The 19,865-nt window shown below is 42.9% G+C and overlaps 1 protein-coding gene across 3 annotated transcripts in view; it reads left to right on the top strand.

Moving 5' to 3' along the window:
- TMEM255B (transmembrane protein 255B) overlaps positions 1–18,528 on the top strand; it is a 68,326-nt gene extending 49,798 nt beyond the window's left edge. For 2 of the 3 annotated variants that reach the window (XM_069028941.1, XM_069028948.1), the window contains 5 exons: positions 1,956–2,036; positions 5,845–5,930; positions 8,705–8,864; positions 14,980–15,123; positions 17,887–18,528. In XM_069028941.1, coding sequence (XP_068885042.1) covers positions 1,956–2,036; positions 5,845–5,930; positions 8,705–8,864; positions 14,980–15,123; positions 17,887–18,054 — 639 coding nt within the window. In that variant the 3' untranslated portion in view covers positions 18,055–18,528. The other variant, XM_069028958.1, reaches the window with a different exon arrangement.
- Positions 18,529–19,865: the final 1,337 nt, after the last annotated feature.

A 19,865-nucleotide genomic window follows, 5' to 3' on the forward strand; every position in this document is an offset into this window, starting at 1 on the left:
CTTCTCATAGACTTCCTTTTCATGCCTGAGTTACATCTGGAGCTGCTTGTTTATTCACACAGGCCTCATGCTGCCTTTGCTTGATTTTCTGCTGGTTGGGATGAATTGTTTCTCAGTTAGGAGGTGGTGAACTTTGAATATCAACCCACTTTCATGGACCTCATTGCTTTCCAGGACTGTATTCCATAGAATTCTTCCAAACATATCACTGAATAAGCCAAAGTCTCCTTTCTTCGAGCCCAGAGTTAGGATCCTACTCCATCCTCTCCAGATTCTGAACCCCGCCATACCATTAGGGGCAAAGGTGCCCCTGATCTTCACATCCCTGACCATTCTTTCCTTGTTTGTAACTATGAAGTCCACCAGAGCTACTCTCCTTGTCAGCTCCTTGTTCTGGCAGAGAAACTGCAATCTTGTTAGACCTCCCAACCAGAACTGTCCCTGGAAGTCATGGCTGAAGGCTAATGCTTTCCCAGGACTGTGGAAGAATGTTGACCTAGTTCAAGATATGGCATGCTGTTCATGTGGTATTTGCTTTTCCTCTAGAGAAAAAGAGTTACTGAAACATTTTTTATTACACTTGTGTAGTATAAATAAATATTTTTGGATGCAGGAAGCTAACCTTTCTCTAACCCTTGAGAGTTGGTGTCCAAACTTGCTTAAGTTTGCTGGAGTAATCAGAAAGGCAAACAAGCTGACGGAGGAGCTTTATTCATTGATCTGTCTGCATTCCTGCCTAGCTCTGCATTTTGACTAATTTTGCATTTTGGATCAGCAGATCTATACAGTTCACACTTCATTATCCAACAAGCAGAGAATACTCTGCTTGTGATGTGAAGTAGTGCAGATCTTTCTGCAATTTCTGGGTTATTCCTGGATGGATCTTAAAGCTTTAAAATGCAGTGAAAGTTATTCAGTGAAGATTTCCGGTAACAACTTAAATAGTCCTTTGCTTGTAAGTTGGCATGGAAAGAGGGGATGGCAGATAGTGGGTTTGCATCTTCTGTCTTGTATCTGGTCTGACTGACATACTGAGCACTTGAATGCTTTTAAAGGCACAGATCAGGACTAGATAAGTGATGGGAAGTTGAAAAATTCTTCTTTTTTTTTGCAAACTTAAGAAATTCCAACACTGCTTTGGTATAGACATTGGATCACAGGGGACTCAAGTTGTCAAATCCTCCCAAAACAAATATGGTCTAGTCCTGAAACTGACTGAGGTATGCACCCTCCAGCTTTCAAAGTGGCTGTTTGCCAAGGTCAGAAGCACACATTTTCCATCTGGCCAAGGATATTTCATTGTGTTCTTCCTTTATATCAGTTTGTGGGAACTGCAACAAGCAAAATATGAAGTATGAGCAGTGAATGCATCTTTTGCAATAGCATAAATGGAAAATAAGGCAAAACCAAACAATGTAAATTGCTTTCTCTTTATACCTTAATTTCTTCATTATTCTTTGTTTTGCTTCTGGGGTTTGAAGTGTGTATTGTAAGTGGAATATTCAATCTCTTACATATTTTACTTTGTTCTCACCATGGATGTTGTTGAAATTCTTTAAAAACAAAGTCTCATATCTTGAAAATAACCTGCAAAGTAAATCTTGGTGCTAGGTAAGAAACTGTACCAGAAAAAAGAGTGATTGGACCATTCTCATAGAGCAGTACTATGTAACGTCAAGTGTGGTTAAATGACATCAAGTGGTTAAATGCCAGGGGTGATGTCTTTTAGAGAAAAATAAATGATACTCACATAGCTTAGGGGTGGAGTGAGGATGGAAAATGTAGCCCTGAGGAGAGCCATTCCAGAAAGAAAGCCAACATGGGGGGTGTGAGCTGTTTACCCAAGTGACTGCACGGGCTTCAGCTCCACAGAGCTGTAAACATTAGGCATGGGGGCATGGTGCCTTCCACTTCCTCCAAACCAATCACTTTTTTGGCTGTTTTTCTCTTCACAGGAACCCAGACCTTTGTATAACAAAAGATGCCAGTTTTATTCAAGTGGAATAGGATTCCTCTATGATGCCTACCAGACTGAGGTAAACAAACTCACCTCATCATGTGTTCATTTCTGCTGTGCTGGGGAGGAGTGAGGGAGATGTTTGAGAGCATGTCTGTGCATGTAGGTCATGGATAGATAGAAACCCCACTGTTTTTATCCCACAAGTGACTCCCTGCTTGTCCAAGCCTCTGATGGTTGCAAATCACTACAATCAGTGAGGTTTTGAGTCATCATCAGTGTTTGAATCCAGTACATTACTCTGGGAATTGAATGATTCTTAGTCCATCTATGCTGTATAATAACTGTCTGGAATGTGTTTGTCACACTGGCATCTTCCTCTAAGAAGGTTTTTGTAGACTCCGAGTGGAATAGGAAATACCTAAAATAATCCATTTTTATCATCCAGAAGACTTCAAATATCTCTATTTATCCAGCAAAGGCCAAGAACATCAGTGGTTTTAAATGCAGCTTTTTCATTATCTCAATGACATTAACATGGTCAGAAAAGTGCCCATATCCAAATGGCTAACCTCCTGAGAAGTCCAGATTTAGTTTCTTTTCCTATTTTATTACTGTGGTGAATTAGTGGGAGTGAATAGAAAAGCAAAATGGAGAACAGCTAAACAGTGGTATAACTTTCAAGAAGCCAGTTGTTTTCTATCACCATTCCTGGCATGGCTAAGAAAAGGTGTATGGGGAATGTTACCACTAATATTTCTAGAAAGCTTAGCGAAGTATACTACCAGGTTAAGCACTACTTAAATCTTGCTGCTAGGGCACCCTGTTGTTGATTCCAGAAAATGTATGACAAAAATATTTCACTGATTTGCTCATGTAAAGGCCTACCCAGACAAACTTATGAAGTCTGGCAACACCCTTTCCTGTAAGTTTTACTCCATCCTCTTCTACAGTGTGCATGCACACTCAGGCACAGACATGGCCTGAGAAATGCTTCTGGTTCCTGTAATAAGCATGTGGTTGGCGTCACACTGACCACAACTCCTTCCAGGTGACCCCAGCTTCAGGCTTCTGGCCAGATGGTTTTCCACAGCTCTGCTGATTCTGGGAATGTCTAAACTTGGGCCACCCAGAACTCCTTCCTTTATTCTGGAAAAAAACACAACCCCCATATCTTTTAAAAGTGTAGGTAGTTTCTAATAACATTCTTGTCTGGTTGTTCACTGATTTAGAGCCAGCATATGCTAATTCAGAGTTAAGGATCCATGGCATTTATACTTGGTTTTTTGCTTTTCCAAAGGTAGCCAGGTAGTGAGCAGAGGACATGTTCTCCATGCCAGGCAAACACTTAACTAGGAAAGCAGATTGTTTACTGAGTGCAAGTTTCCTTTTGATTGACATTTCTCACCTGTAAGAGGTCTCCAGCTCATTTGGTCTGCCTGTTTCAGTTCTCTTTGCTCAAAGCAGAAAGAATTTGATTTTCTTGCAATTACCATGAGATGAGAACATATCTTTAATTGGTGCTAAGGAGATAATAAATCAGAAACATCCAGGACATGAAAAAGCTAAGTGTCTGGTCACTGGAGTGAAATAATAGGTCTTGACATGCAGAACACCCACAAATGGCCTGTTTCCACCACCCTTGCTCACACCACACACTAATTTGTTTATTTTGGTTTATTCACTGTTCTCCTAAAAAGGAGTGTCTTATTCTGGGCATGTTTTAAAAGTGCAGTGATAAAAATAGATAACTATAGTAACTTCCTTGGCCAATAATATGTGTCTTGTAGTGTAGAAGCAGCTAAAAACGTGTTTTAAGATCATGCTGATCTCCCTGTTTTGTACTTCTAGCCTTCTACATTAAAAGGGGCAGACTGGCCTTATTATTGCTTGGAGAGGGAAAAACTACTTTTATTTCCTATCAGAAGCAGTCCCCAAACCATGCATCAGAACAAACCACTTTTTAGTAACCCATTCCATCTTATAAAGCCCTCCTATCCCAACTGTGCATGTGTAACGGGAATTTTAACTCTGCAGGTCCTAAGCCATTTTCACTGCATTCAGGAGGTCAAAACCAAAGTCTGAAGATCCACTGAATGCAAAAGCATAGGGCATCCCACAAATGGCTGTGGTAACACACTGTGCTCCAGGATTGGTTTTCAATCTGCTTTGAGAAGTGCTCCTTTCCTGCAGTAAGCTGCAGCTCAGGCTGAGGACAGCTGGAGCTGGATGTGACTTCAGGCCAACCAAGCCCTTAGGTTACATTCCAGTAAGTTCAGAGACAATAGAGCAGTGGTGATGAAACAAGGACCTGTCTCAGGATGAGATGCCCTTGTGACAAATGGGATGTGTTTGTATCAAGCTGTGAGCTCCATTTCCAGATTGCAACCTAGACTGAGACTGTCCTTTTATAACCTAACTTCCATTTTGGGATAGAAGAGCTGATTTGTATGAGACACTAACGACAGGTAACAGCCTTGTCCTGAGCAGCAAAGAAATCCCAAGGAATCATTCTAATCTCCTTCTAACATTAGTTTTGGCACCCATCTTCCACTGCTCAGTCAAATCCTGCTAAGGACAAGTGCAGCAAGTCTGAGACTAGCTGCAAGATGAACTTTCTCTGGTGCTGGGTGTGATTGTTTAAGGCTTTCCTTTTTGCCGGGAACAAGCACGAGGAGTACAGACTGATCAACGGTGACAGTTTTCATACTAAAAAGGATGCACAGATCCAGAACTTAGGAAGTGAGAAACATCTGGTTTGACATCTCTTGTGGACACTATTCCACTGAGTAACACATTCATGGGTAAGCCAGAACTGTCTGATAAACTTGTCAAAAGCAGGCATGTATTCCTAAGCATGCTCCTTCTACTTTTTCATTATGAGAGGTTTTCCATTCAATAGTACATTTTAATTGCATTTTGTGAACAAAATACTTCTCCAGTGGTTACAGAGACTTTTTCCTATCAAATCAAAGCTATAGAAAGAATGTATTTTCTGACTGCTAGCTTTCAAAACCTGACAGCTCTCCGGGATTTCAAAGTCAATAAGGTAAAAATCTCAGGGAAAAGAAAAGCCTTACATATAAAATATTTCAATTGGCCTGTAGTGCCAAATAGAAGTGATTAATGCTTACCACACTTAAGGAGTCATTAAAATGATTTTGTGTCTGGATGGAGAGGGGCTTACGTGTGCCTGCCTTTATTGTTCTAACATCTGTCCATCCCTGCAATTCCTCCTCACATAAATAAACCTTTTCAGTCTTATAGTCAAGAGCCTGCAATAAATGGTACTTATTTGCTGGAGTGCTTGGATCTTTTCTGAATTATTCTGTTTGTGAGTTTGAAGATTGTTCTTGTTGTTGTTCATAATTACTTCCTTCCTCAGGAGGGTTTTGCTGAAAGGGGAGAGCTCCCATTTATTGGAAGCTGTTCAGATAAATTGCCTCCCTAGCCATTTCCCCACTATAATGGACTGGTGCTCTTATCCACTTCAGTGTTTGCTGTAGTGTATCTCCCCAGACCCATGGTCACTGTGTCACAGCTGTAGAGATCTGGGTCTCCTGGCTGCAGACTCTGGGTCTCATCAGAATAGCACCAGGCAGTGCAGCAAAGTGCTTGAAAACTCTGACGGCCCTGGCTTCAGGCTGGTGCTGGGAGCTCTGTGCTCCATAGTGCAAATGCCCTCAGACTCAGGGGCTGTCATCCTGGTTAAAGCTCCTAGGACCTCAGGGATATCCTTCTGGCTTGCAGTCTTGAATTTTGAAATCTCAGGATCTTTCTGCAATACTACTTGACAATGCTGTAGTAGCTGGGGTTTTTTTGTGGTCAGTAGGGTGATTCACACAACACTGAAACATTGAGGATAAAAGTTTCTACTTTTTTGGCAGGTGACATGTCACACCTTAAACAGCAAGTGCCAGCTGAAAATAAAGAGTAACACATGCTATTGCTGTGATCTGTACAACTGTGAGAAGTAAGTACCTGTGTGCATTCCATGGCCTCTGAGAAATTCTTGGTAAATGGTAGGGCTTGAAGAAGTAACACAAGTAGCTTGTATGCTGAGAAATCCAGTTCCTCTGCAATTGCAGTCCTGATGCCAGCATAAAATAGGTCAGGATTTGTTCATTAGTGTTGGTATTATTTCAGTTTCTTTTTCTTTAAATATATCCATAAGCTTTTTGCTGCATGCTCAAAACTGATCACTCAGTCACATCCCTGTTCAGATATACTGTTGGTCTGGCAATGCATTTTTCCCATTAGATTTGCTGAATGTTCTGCTTGACTCACCCTTTGCACATCTCACTGTCATAGAATCACAGAATGGTTTGGGTTGGAAGGGACCTTCAAGGTCATCTAGTTCCAACTCCCCTGCCAGGGGCAGGGACACCTTCCACTGGACCAGGCTGCTCAGAGCCTCCTCCAATCTGGCCTTGAACACTTCCTCAAATGGGACATCCACAACTTCTCTGGGCAACCTGTTCCAGTGTCTCACCACCCTCACAGTGAGGAATTTCTTCCTAATATCTAATCTAAATCTTCCCTGTTTTGGCCTAAAACCACTCCGCCTTGTCTTATCACTACCTGCCCTTGTATATCATCTTACCATACACTCTCATACAACCTCTGCAACCCTCTACAGTTCAGCCACAGTCACTTTTCTTTCTTTCCTCCTGTGTATTTCTCATCTTTCTTCTTTCCTACATCTTTTTTCATTTTGGTTTTGCCTCCTCTTCACATGCTACCAGCCCTGAATAACCCCAGTCCTTTGTAAGCCTCAGCTACTGTGATGCCAGACATGAACATTTTAGGCATAGGGAAACAAGGGTGGAACAATCAAGCTTTTACACAAGGCTTCTGCATGAAAAAGTAGCTCTTAGCCAGATGCTAACTCAACTAGAGAAGTAAAATGACGTTTGGGACTAGAGGGAAGTGATCTATGCATGCATATTTCTTATGCAGATGGGAGACACAAAGTGAGTGAAGGTCTATGGAATGGATTAAAATCATATGTAGAATATTTTGCTTATGTAAGAAATCTTAAATCTAGACATGATAGAGGTATACAAAACAAATGGGAAAGGTAGACAATACTCAACTTTGGTACCTTTTCTATGACAGACAAATGATGGAACATCGTATTTGCAATGCAGTGTGTATATCGTGAGAATGCCTCCTTCCATGGTACACAGCTAATGCCTGCATGTTAACACTGAACCAAACAGCCCAACTCAACACAGAAAAGAACAGGGGTGTTAAAGGGGTAAAAGTATTCAGAGTTGTCAAAAAAGGTGACTGAGACTGTTGCTTAAAGCATAAAGTAACCACAAGGAGAGATCAGGCATATTCCCCTTCCAGATGGAGATCCTCAGTGCCATTTTTCCTAAGACATTGAGTTTGTTTGAAACACTTTGGGACTGATCACTGCTGCAACATTATTCAGCGATATAATTAAATGTGTATGTTCTGCTATTGTCAACATTCCACAGTGGACAGCAAGATCTTATGGCACTAGCATGGAGAAATCCAGGGTAAAGAAGCAGTCATGCTGCTCTGAAGACCTGGCAGTTCCAGTTCACAGTATGGCTAGAGAGAAGTAGGAGGAGACACAGGCCCAGAAAGTGGTTTGTTGTCAGCCATGGAATAGACTGATATGAAGGCAAATCCAATTTCCTCAGCCTCATGGCAGCTGAAGCTGTAGGTTTATTTGGTTAAGATGGGCTCATGACAGGTGAACTCAACAACAGTGGTTCTTCAGTGTCAGAACCATGACCTGAAGCCATTGATTGGATATTTCCAGAAGTTACTGTGCCTGGCTTGGTTCTTCCCAGAAATGTTGTGGACTGCTTTGCAGAGCTTTCCCCAACCACCACCTCCACTGCTGCCCCATGCACTGGGGATGGAGGAACAGAAGAGTGAGCACAAACTGCTCACCTCTGGTTTCCACCATGATCTGATGGCAATTTCCTAACAGTAGAAAAACAGGCTTGGCATTTAAAAAAATCTTTCCAACTCTAATAGCTGCCCTAGGATCTCATTTGTGGGCTCGAATTAAGGCAGGTACTAGAAAGAACTTCAGGAACCTGTGGTTTCAAATTTTGCAGTAGGGTATTTCTGGCTTTTGGCTGGACAATGAAGGGTATTTTCACCACATGCCTGATTTACAATAACCAATGTGGTGTAGAAATATGAACAAAGATTTCTGGATAGTATAATCCAGAGTGTAAAGACATATCTTTATACTGTACTGTGTTGCATTAATTTGGAACCACAGACACCATATACAAATGTAGCCAGCTGGCAATATCTCCCTTCCTGTGGTTGAATTAATGCTTAAGCAACTTGTCTTCCCCAGTTTCTGAGATGCCAGCGGATTTCTAGGTGAGCTAGGAAAAAAAAGCAAAGCTAAGCAAGCTTTATCTGGTAGCTAAATGACAAGGGCAGCATCCATATACCAAGGTAACACTTCTGTTTAGAGACACTGAACAAAAACTAAAAAATAGTCCATGCTGGTAACCACCACCAATCAGCCAAACTGGGGCTGGTATTAGTTGGACTGTTTGATGCTGGCCTTAGCAGAGCCAGTTTTTCAGCAGAACTTTCTCCAGTTCTGAGCAGTTTTTGGTGGGGGCATAGAAATAGTACTTTGCCAAAGAAGAAAGCAAGCAGGAAGGAGTCAGATCCTGTAGTGTGCTGTATTATGTGCAAAACCATTCTCACTGCAGTGATGTTGTCTGCATTCTCTTTCAGTTCAGACCAGTCCTCCAGCTACTATGAATTTCTCGGCGTGAGCAGCTGTCAGGATGTGGTTCACCTGTACAGACTGTTGTGGTCCTCCACAGTCCTCAACATCATTGGCTTGTTTCTGGGGATTATCACAGCAGCCATTCTTGGGGCATTTAAAGACATGGTAAGGCTCACAGTCTTTTGCCTTATGTGAGGGCTTCTCATAATGCTAATGCTTGTTGGCATTACCAAGTAAGTTAAAACCAAAGAAGTATAAATATATTAAGGAGATGCTTTAAATGTGTTTCCTGGGTGTTGTGGGAGTCTGGAGTATTATGAGCAGAAGTAACCAGTGAGTGTCACCCAGGTTCTTGTTAATAGCTCCCTTGGGGCGGATTAGAATGAAACAACACTGAATGATCAGTGCTTGCAAATAAACAATGTAGGGTTTATTATAGAACAGTTTTGTTGCAAAGGAAAACAGGTCTGGAGCCACTGTGGTGGTTATCTAGAGTAATACAACAACAAAAAGCATTGCAATGTGAAAGTGCAACAGCACCCAAGGACAGAGAAAAGGGGGAAAAAAGAGAGAGAGAGAAAGGACAAGAGTGTGAGGATCTCACTGCCCATAGGTGACAAGACTTGGCTGCTGCGCAGTCTTGGTCAAAGTGGTGGTCGCTGACCATGTCCATCTGGCGGTGGAGGAAATCCCGAAGAACTGGTGGAGAGAAATCCCCGGAACACATCCGCTGGGTTTATATTCACTCTGGTTCAGGTGGGAACAGGTCGGATAGCTGAGGCGGGGAGCTTGATATAATAACGAGAACCATGGGACACTTCTGAGACAACACAGCTGCCCATCCCACCAGCGCAGTTGAGTCAGTTATGTCCCATCAGCAGAGATAAACACGCTGAGGCCACAGGCAAATGTCCCGAATTCCTTGGCACTTTCCCGGAGGGAGGAGGGGGAGCCCCACAACCCAGTGGTTTGTGTAGGGAAGCACAACTTAGCATGACAAGGTGCACAACCCGTCTCCACAGGATCCATCTCCTGTCTCACTCACAGCCCATCATTCACCCTGTGCCTTATCAGATCAGAGTTTTAGCCATTACACAACTAAAAGCTCACCTTGTCCATCTCAACCAAGCACCCTGGGGTCTCAACAAACGGGAATATTTTGAGTCATTGTCCTTTAACAACTCAGCCTCTCTCATGGATTTATACCTTTAGGCAAAGCTGTTGCCAGCTGTTCACAGCTAAGTGGGTCAAGCCTGGTCAAATACGCGAATGGAAGAAAAAAACCACAACTATGTGAACAAATCCTGGCAATTCACCAGTTTTCCCTTCTAATTCATCACTGAATATGTGGGCCAGCATAGAGTCTGAGGATGCTAGTTGGTAGCGAATGTGTAAAAGTCAAGTCCTCGGCGTGACTGTTCAGCCTTGTATAGCTCTTTTCCCCAAGAATGGGGATGAATTCTGAAGTACCAGTCAAGTTTTTATTTAAACAGTTGTGTGCTCTGGACACTTCAACATCCTCTTTTGTTTCACTAAGGAATGCCTACTCCCTGTGCCACGACACCATGTTGTGCTGATGTGCATCACAGCATTCAGAAGAGACTGTGTGGTGGGAGGGATTCTCCAATAAAGTCCCTCGTTTGCCTTGACTTTCTGACACGTTAAAGGGTGAAGTTGCTCTTCCTGGGATTATCACTGTCAGTGGCCATGTTTGCCAAAAACAATGGCTTAAGACCAAGCAAGGGGTTCATTATTTACTAGGCTGTCAGGAGAATAGTAGAACTAAATGGGCAGAGACATGGAGATGGAGGTGAAATGCAGGAACCAAAGGGAGGTGTGATAGCAGCATGGGTCATCTTAGACCTATGATGTGTCTGATGACTATTGCAGAAGATAAAACTGAATAGAAAGATGGGTAAAATGAAAAAAAAAAAAGAGAGAGAGAGCAGGGAAGAGAAAGGAAGAGAGATAGCTGAGATGTACATCAGGACAGGAGGAGGAGCAGACTGGCAGGAAGGGACTGCTCAGAACTGGGATCCAGGCAGACTGGAGGCCATCCAGGCCCAGCTCTGACCACCCAGCATTCCTTAGCAACCATGGCCAGGCTACCTACAACATGTGTTGGGTGCTTAAAACCATGCTTAAAATAGAGCAGGGTCATATGAATTGTTTGAAATTCACCTTTGTTAAGAGTTGCAAAATTTCGTGGAAATATTCCTCTGTCTAGCTTAAGCCAAACAAGCACACTGAGCTATCACATGTAAGAAATGTGCAGCTGAGCTGTCCTTTGTGTAGGGGACTCCTGCAAGGAACTGATAACAGATTGCAGCCAGCCAGTAAAGAGTTGCAGCTGCCCAAAAGGAGTAGAAGCAGTTTTCCCATCTTAATTCATCCCCTCCTTGTGAGAGAAGCAGAAGGGGAGCAAAAACAACCACAGTGGGAAATGAGGGGAAGAACAGCTTGCATGGGGAGTGAAGGCAGCCATCATCTACAGTTAGTCTTTGGGAGAGCACTGCAGCTTAGTGCCCCTAAATGTTTTCTCCTGCTCAGCAGATGGGTGAAAGTGCAGCTGTGGGAAGCGTGCAGAGAGCCAGCCTGAGTCCACCTAACCTGTCTTGTTCAAACCTAAGCTTATATGAGATTTGGGCTGATGCTTAGATACAGCTCTGCACTTTGCGGGGCCATCGCTGCACGGCTTGTGAGGAACACCAAGCCAAGGAGATGTTCCTGGGAGTACTGCAGTCTCTGTGGTCTGGCTGGAGGAAGAGCCTGGGTCACAGTCTGGGTCTTCTGACTGGGTGGCATAAAACCATGGAAGGAAATCACAGCAGCAGTGGATGTGCAGCTTGACCCCAAGCTTAGCTGAGTGAGTCTGTCAGGGCTCCAGCTAAAAACCTGATCTGAGTAAGCTGTTCAATGTCTCCTCTCAGTGTGAGCAGAAAAGGATGTCATAGTTCAAGGGAAAGATGACTTCGTGTCAGTCACCTCAGCTATGTTGTGAAAGTCTTACTAAAGCAGCAATCCAAAATGCAATGACCGCTCCTCGCTCCTGTCTGTGCTTTTTCAGGGTTCTTTTGAGTTATTACCAGAGCTGATTTGCTAATCTGCTTCTTCCTTTCCTTACAAAAGGAGTAACTCTTGGGGGAAGACAGGGGCGAAGAAAACATCAAGCAGAAGAGGAAAAGAAAGGGGCGTGGGACTGAAATAAAAAGAGCAAAAAAAACCAAACCCATTAAAATAAGTGGGAGAACTATTTACTTTGTTTTAGGATGTCACCTTCTCACATAAATGCTCACTGGCATTTTGCAGGGAAACTGCAAAGCCCCCTGAAATGCCTCACAGCATTGCTTCGGGATTGACTTCCAGAAAACACAAGGCCAGGCTGACTAGTCAAACAAAAAACATCATGTTTATCTCTGGGGAATGCTGGCAGCCAAAACATGTTACAAAGGGGAGAGTTTGCAAAACAGTGCCCTTGCCTTAAAACCCATCATATTTCCTGGACAGAAAAAAAGTGTTGTTTTGGTTGTTGCGGGTTTTCTTTCTTGTGGCAAATTCCCTGCAGACCCTGGCATGCTCCCTGTGGTTTTGCTGCCTGCCTGAGGGCTGTGCTGGCTCTGTGGGAAACATTTCATTCTCTCCTGACCCCCAAGGTATCAGCTCAGTGGCTGCTGTGTCATCCGTGGGGCTGCCCTCTGTGATCTGCAGGGTGCTGGGGAAGCTGCAGTGATTACACTAGGAATTCTCCTTTTGAGATCTACAGCGTGCTTGGATATAGGACATGGAGGCAGTTGCCTTAAAGTCACTTCTAACAAAAAGCAGATTAAGATATTACATAAACAGATGTAGCTGAAGTACCCAAAATGATAACACACTGTGATTATTTCTTACAGAAATAGCAGGTAAAGAATTACATGGCAAACTTCACTTGCTGGTGCTGAGTTAATCTAGAAACTCCCTTCCCTGTCCCGGTATTCATCTGATGAATTCTGGATGTTTTTCTGACACACCTTGCCAAGGAATCTGCTTGCCCTGAGTTTAGGGCTGCATTAATCTGAACTACTGATAGTCCTGAGGGGAGGATGGGGGGGGAGGGGGTGGGACGGGGCTGTCTTTTAAAAATTTTTTAAATTAGTCTCCTTCTTGCAGTCCTTAAAGGAATCTTAACAGGTTAAATAGCATTGCTTTATCCTCTCTCCTCGTCCCTCACCCTGCTTTAAAAAGGAAAGCAAAATTAACCCCTAATTACTGAGCTACTTGCCATGGGTTTATGTGTTAGCACTCATGCAACTAAAGGCGCAATCTGATGTGAAAAGTAGCTGGAGTTCAGCCATGAATTCTCTGGCAGGTCTGTGTGAGGCCAGTGAGCTGACACTGGCAGCACTCCTGGCTAGTTCATAGCTCCTTATCTCTTTTGACTTGGGTGTTAGTGCAGTTCAGAATGTCTCAACCTACCCATGTATTTTAGCTGAGTAATTTAACATAGAATAATTACTGGAATACTTGATAAAAGCATCCTTCCAACCAGCTTCAGTACCTGCAAATTGTTACTGGCCCTGGGGTGAGACCAGATAGCCTGGTTAATAAGGTGCTTTGATTAGATTTGGCATGGATGACTCCCCAAATTTGTCTTCTAGGACTGTTGAGATGTTCATCCTTAGCAATTAGAGAGCATTGCTCTAAGGGGGGTGGAATGTGAGAGGACTGAGAGAGGTTCCCGAGAGAAGAAGCCAAAGAGGGTCAAACAGCAGCACCCGAAGAGACCCACACCAGAAAGCTGGTGACAGATGCAGAACAGGCATCTGTATTTCACATCTGTGGGCGAAGCAAGTGTTTCTTGACACATTTATGTCAGAGGGATCTGATTTTATCCCTCCTCTGAGGAAGGAAGGGCACATTCTGGGGCTGTGGTGCTGGCCCCAAACCTTTGGATCTGAAGCAAGCAGGTTACCTGCTCCTCCCTACTCCTGAGGCAGTGTTTTTTCGTTTGTCCCCACCATATCACCCAGCAGGGCAGGTAGAAAGGAGGGTACCTTGCAGGTGAGAGTGTTTTGAGGAGGGTGCCTTGAAGATGAGAGACTTGCCTTCTCTCATGAAATAAGCTCTCTGCCTTTGATCCCAGCCTTCCTCCATGCCAGCTCCTGAAATGCCAAATTTCTCCAGGAAACTAAGGCCTAGATTGTTAGATAACCTTATGTGGTACATCAGTGACCTAGATGATGTTTTTCTTGTAAAAACACAATTAATATACCTCTTTCTCAGTCACAGAGAGATCTCACACTGTCTCCAGAGGATGCAGTGGTTTATATCTCTCACTGATAAATTTGAAAGAAAATGGAAAAAAAGAAAAAAAAAGAAAAATAATCCTGGCCACTGCTTTCTGCATTTGTCTGGCAACCACCATATTTTATTATTTCAGTGAAAAGAAAATTCCATGCTCTCATGTGGAGGAATCTGCTAACAAAAACAAAGGAAATAAAAGAAACCGCTGGATTTATATAATGAAAATATTTCACAAAGCTCTGTTGCTCTGCTGTACTTCACAAATTGTTACATAGCACAGGGGTTTAGGGTTTAACACAAACCCTGTTTCACATTTAGCTTTTGTTCTTTTTTTCCTGACCAAATTTTTTTAGCTGGTTTAATATGAGCTACTACTTCTTCCTGCAAACTTCATTTTGTGTTGTCATTAAAAGACAGGCCAATAAATCCATGGGAGAAGGGGTTTATTCAGTAGGAGTGAGGTATGCACATCAAGAGTGATGCTGGAGAGCCAGCAGCAAACTCCACTTCCCAAGTGAGAGGGAGTTGTGAAAGAGGAGCAACTGGTCTGGAAAGGGAGATCGAGGTAAATCTGTGTAGGAAAGCAGAGAGAAAAGACTTGAGGGCATCAGGTAGTTGCTATTGGAAGACATCTGTAGCAAATAGTGAAGGACTTGGTGTTTGGTACTGGAACGAGTAAGAAGAGGCGGCCAAAGCTGTGCTCTTCAGGGTGTCTCAGATCTGGAGTCCAGCCAGCGCTTCTGTAACTGTTGCCAGGGGTGCTCCAGCAGTCTTTTTCCAAGGGAAGAAGATTAAAATAGCTGTGTATTTTTACTCAGAAAATTCATTCTGGATACACCCTCCTCTCATTCTGTCTGCTCCTTGGTTTTTTGTACTACTGCTGTTGTGTTGGAAAATAGAAAGTTGTTAAATTGTCTTGTTGCTTGTGTTAGGAGCAGTTCCTGCTCCAGACCCCTCTACACTGTGCTGATATATTATTGTCTCCTATGCTCAACAGGTACCTCTGTCCCAAATTGCTTTCAGTGCTGCACCTCCTCCTCAGATCCTGTACAATCCCGCCCAGCAGATCCTGACATATGCTGGGTTCTGTCCTTCTGCGGCAACAATTTCTACATATCCGTCCTACCCATTGCCTCTTCAGGTACAGTACAAAACCACACCCTTCTTACGCCATCAGAAAAGCGTAGGCTGCTACTCAGTACAAAATTTGCAGAGGTAGGGCTTAACTGGACCCCAGGTTTGTCACCAGGATGACTTAGTCCATACCCAGTTTTCTGGTCTGTTCTCAGACCTCAGGCTTTCTCTGGTTGTCCTTTGGACTCTTACCTGCTGATGAGGTAAGAGTAGCCAAGAGTAGAGAGAGAAGGGGATAGAAACACATGAAATAAGGCTGAAAAGGTTCATGTAAGTAGTCATGAGGATCTGTTGTGATTGTTCAGTCTTGTGTCCATTGAGAAACAGAAATGCACTGCATTTACCTCAAATTTTTATCTGCATTCCAAAAGAAACACAGTTATTTCCCTACATTTCTATTTTTTTAAAAAAGTGTGTTCATTTATCTTCCTTCCACTTCATAACATTCAGCGTCAGACACCACCAGCTGTCCCCAAGCCAGGAGAGGTTAGTAAGAAACACTGGGATCCAAAAGGGAAAACGTAACCCTATTCCTGGGAAAAAAAAAATAAAACCAAGCCACCTCCCTGTATGTATGAACTCATTATGTTCCAGTTTGGAGAGAAGTAATTTCTGCATCAGTACATGAATTTAAAAGTCATAATAAACTTATTCAAAGGTACAAATGGTGAATGATGGAAGCAGGAATGATTAGGAACAGCCAGAAGCTTAACTGTCATCTGCTTCCATTGCTTGAGAGCTGAAGGCTGAGTCCATGGGGCTGGAGGTCTGAGGTCTTCATGTTGCATCTAAGGGCTTCAAGCTGCTGGATTCAGACCTGCTCAGATGGTTGTAGTCCTTAATTCCAATCTGGGTCTGGGATTCATCTGACTGAACACAGGGGCTATTGGCATGTAGGGATCTAGCACTGCCTGATAATGAGATCAAGTAGCCACCTGTCCCCTGCTGGTACTCTGACAGGGTCCAAGTTCAGGTCCCATTGTCCCAAAGTCACATATGTGTGGACATCTGGGATATTCCATGGCCTCCCAAAAGGGCTGGACACTTAAGTGTGGGAACTGAATTAAGTTTTAGCTGTCCACAGAGTAGGAGACCCTGCCTGAGCTGGTCTACCCTTTAGAGTCATCAGTGGATTATCCCAGGCTAAAACTATATGACATTCATTCCTGGTCCTCTGCTGAATCCAGTATCTCACTGAATAAATGCTTGCCAGAGAGGCAAAGTCTATAAAAGAAATCAGCCAAATGCAAAAAAGAAAGGGTGATAGCAGGAATGCATTTTGAAAGCATGTAACCAGCATTTCTTTTATTTACTGTGACGTGCCAACAAAACAATTAATTCCTTACCGGTACAGTTCAGCCACAACTGGTCTTGGTAAGAGGCCTGCCAGCTGGGCAGGTAATGGTCCTGATTAGCTGGGCAGGGACTGGTGGTGACAGCAGTTATGGGTTGTGCCAGTTATTCCTGCTAGAGAAGAACTCACTGGAGAAGCAATTCCAGAGAAATAGATGGAAGCAGTGGCTGCAGTTTGAGAAGGGAGGGAAGCAACAACTCTAAAATAAATAAAAACCCAAACCAACCCAAACTCTAACAACTAGGTTTGGAGCTGATTTATCTAGCAGGTCTGTCAGTATACCTGCACTGCCTCAGAGAGTTAAAGGGCATAATCAGCCTTCCTGTTGGGATGTCCCCATTCTCACTCACTAAGTCACCCTGTGGTACAAACGCAGGACAGCATTCTCCTTGCCAGGAGGGTTGACCCAGGGCAGCAGCCCCTGCTCACATGGAGGCCCATGGAGGAGGCAAACATCTTGGCATGGGTCTGCCAGCCCTGGACAGCTCTGAGATGCTGTTGTCCAAGGGCCAGCCCTGGCCCTGGCCTTCTAGATCGTGGCTATTAATTTTTTTAGCAGCAGGGAGCATAATTTACTTGCCCAGATTTTTCATTTCTCATGAAAAAGATCCATGATTACTTTATCTTGTTTTTAAATTCCAGGCACCTAAAGTTCACTTAAAGCCTGAACCTGAGGGGAGCTGAGCCCAAGTCTTCAGCTGAAGTCCATAGACTGGCACGTGCTGGGGAGGAGTGAAATCCTGACCCTTTTTAAATCAGTGACAAACTTGGTTTAAAGCAGTAGTAGGATTTTATCCTGAATAGTATTCCCTACGTGCATTCTTTTGTTTTAATGAACCCTGCTTGTTCCTGAAGATGGGCTACTTCCTAAGCTCTATTATTTTTCATGCCTATTTCATGCAAAGCCCCATCATAGACGAAACAGCCAAAGAGGGAGACACATGCCTACCTGTGAAATTTTCTCTTAAGAGGAATCTGCATTTGGCAAAGGAATAAGACCTTTCATTTATGCATGTATTGTAAGTGAGATTAATTACATCTGAGGTAATTTAAATTTCACAGTGATGCCTGGAAACGAGCAGCTACACGTAACCTAATCAGTCAGTCAGGTGCTGTGCCTCACCCAGGAAGCCAAGCATCTTTTCCTGCAGAAATTCCTGTTCTGCTCTATTGCCTAGCTGTCTGTGCAATGTCTATTAAAAATGACTTGGGTTCCAGATGGAATCTGTCTTGTTCCACTAGACACCATCATTGCTACACTTAAGCAGGTACTTTAGAACTAAAGTTAATGTTGTGCTGCAGTGCATGAGAAATTTAATCATGGGGCTTATTATGTAACACATAGCAAACAACACAGAATTTCAGTGGGGTTGTAATCCTTTACTGAGGAAGGTATTTTTCTTTGTCTGATAACAGCCTGCCAGCAATTTTCCAGGAACATCATCTACTGACATTTCTTTATCAGAAGAAACTCAGCCTCCATCTCAGTCCAGCTCCAGCTATGGTCTTCCCCCGAATGCTCCAGCCCTCTATACACCAACTTACTGCTTGCCTGGAGAAAAGCCTCCACCGTATGCACCGTAGAACAAATAATTTATTTTAGTAGGTGGTAAGCTTTTATTTTGTTTTTAAGAAACCTCTGGAAACTGTGCTGTGCAGGCACTAGACGTCCCAAAGGAACCCAGCACAGAGTGTGTTACTGCCACTCTGCTTTTACCCACATCTCCCTGTGAGCAGGGCAGAGCCCTGGAAGTGTAAGGGCAGGCACGTCGCCACTCAGTTTGCCTGCAGTCAGATGTACTAGAACTTTCTGGCTACCATAAGCATGAGGTGTTTCCCTTTCAGTGTACTGCAGAATATTTTCTTCAACAGGAAAAATGAAGAAAACACTCTGGATACTTGTTCTGCTTTCATAAACCAGTATCAAGGGGTTTTAGCCTGTGTTGTCTGAGTGGGTAGCCGGGAGCTCTCCAAATCAATCACTTTGGGTAGTAAGAGTTTGTTTGCTTGTAGTGTTTAATAAACCTTCTGATGAAAGTGTTGTACCAATAAAGTGTGGCAATTATTTTACAATAAAGTTCACTGTGTATATTTGGACAGAAACAAAAACAAAAGGAAAACAAAAGAACAGAGGAAGAACTACCCTACCAAATAGTTTCCTTTTTCAAGTTTCAGATAGAAAGGCTAATTCTATTGGGACTGTTTCAGCTGAACTTTGTGCCAATCTAGTCTGCACAGTAAAATGTCACATTATTGCACTAAAAATGCCATTTCCAGATGAGTATTCTAGGCTGCACTTTAGTGTTCAAATTAATTCCTTTCTAGTGAAAAGGGCACCACAACCAAAACCATTTTTGGTTAAATGCCTCTTATTTATTTTTAAATTAATCCAAGACCTGATGCAAGCATTTTACGATGACTGAAACAGAGTGAATGAAGTGGCCTAATTCCTTTTTTTATTTATTTATTTTCTCCAAAGGCTAAGAAACAATACCTTTGGCAGTGCTATTGACAGGAAAAAAGCCATGTCCCTGTTGTCTGCGCCCTGCCACCTCGCTGTGCACCACATTAGCTGGGATTCCTTTAGGCACACACCTGCTATATTTTGGAGTAGGAGTACTTACAACCAGCATGAAAACCTGTTTAAATGTTGCATCCCTTCACTGCATTTTGCTCCTGCAGGAAGGATGTTGGTTCTGCTTGCTCCATAGATCTTACAGTCTAGACAGCAATGAAGCTCTAGAAATTTCCTGAAATGCCAAAGAGTAAAACAGGGAACGGAAGGTATTTCTCATTAACATTTTAAGCAGCTGCTCTGTATTATGAAGGTATTGAAAAAAACGATATAAAAAAAAACCAGCTTACTTGACAGTTTCCTTTGAAAGGAAGTGACACCATCAGACCTGCTTAAAATAGAACAAAGAATGATCATCTTTTTACATAATACGTTTCAACTTCTAAGAAAATTCTGTTAATTCATGTGTTGTACCTTTAAGTATAAAAGCAGATTCAATACTAATACACGTAAGAAGAGGGATTAATTTATATAGACCATAAAAGCTACCTTTTGTTCAATTAAGTTTTTTTCTGAGATACAAGGTTTTAGGCCAGTGATCAGTGATGAGGTGCCTTATGTGTATTGTTGACAAGGTGAGTTATGTGAACGTGGCTGAGAAACAGAAGTCAGAGAAGAGACCATTGGTTTTGTTTTAAACATTAATATAATGCATCCAAAATGCTTAGTTCTTGTGCAAATCCATGCTGTGAAAAGCACAGTCACTCTAATTATGAAATAAGTGAAGCTGCACATTTACTTCTTTTTACTTCCTATGAATACTACCAGGGGAGCCACCTGGGTTCATTTTGGAGACTCAAAGTCCAGAACAGACTTGATC

The sequence above is a fragment of the Aphelocoma coerulescens genome, chromosome 1 (genome assembly GCF_041296385.1).
Source record: "Aphelocoma coerulescens isolate FSJ_1873_10779 chromosome 1, UR_Acoe_1.0, whole genome shotgun sequence".
Classification (NCBI taxonomy): domain Eukaryota; kingdom Metazoa; phylum Chordata; class Aves; order Passeriformes; family Corvidae; genus Aphelocoma; species Aphelocoma coerulescens.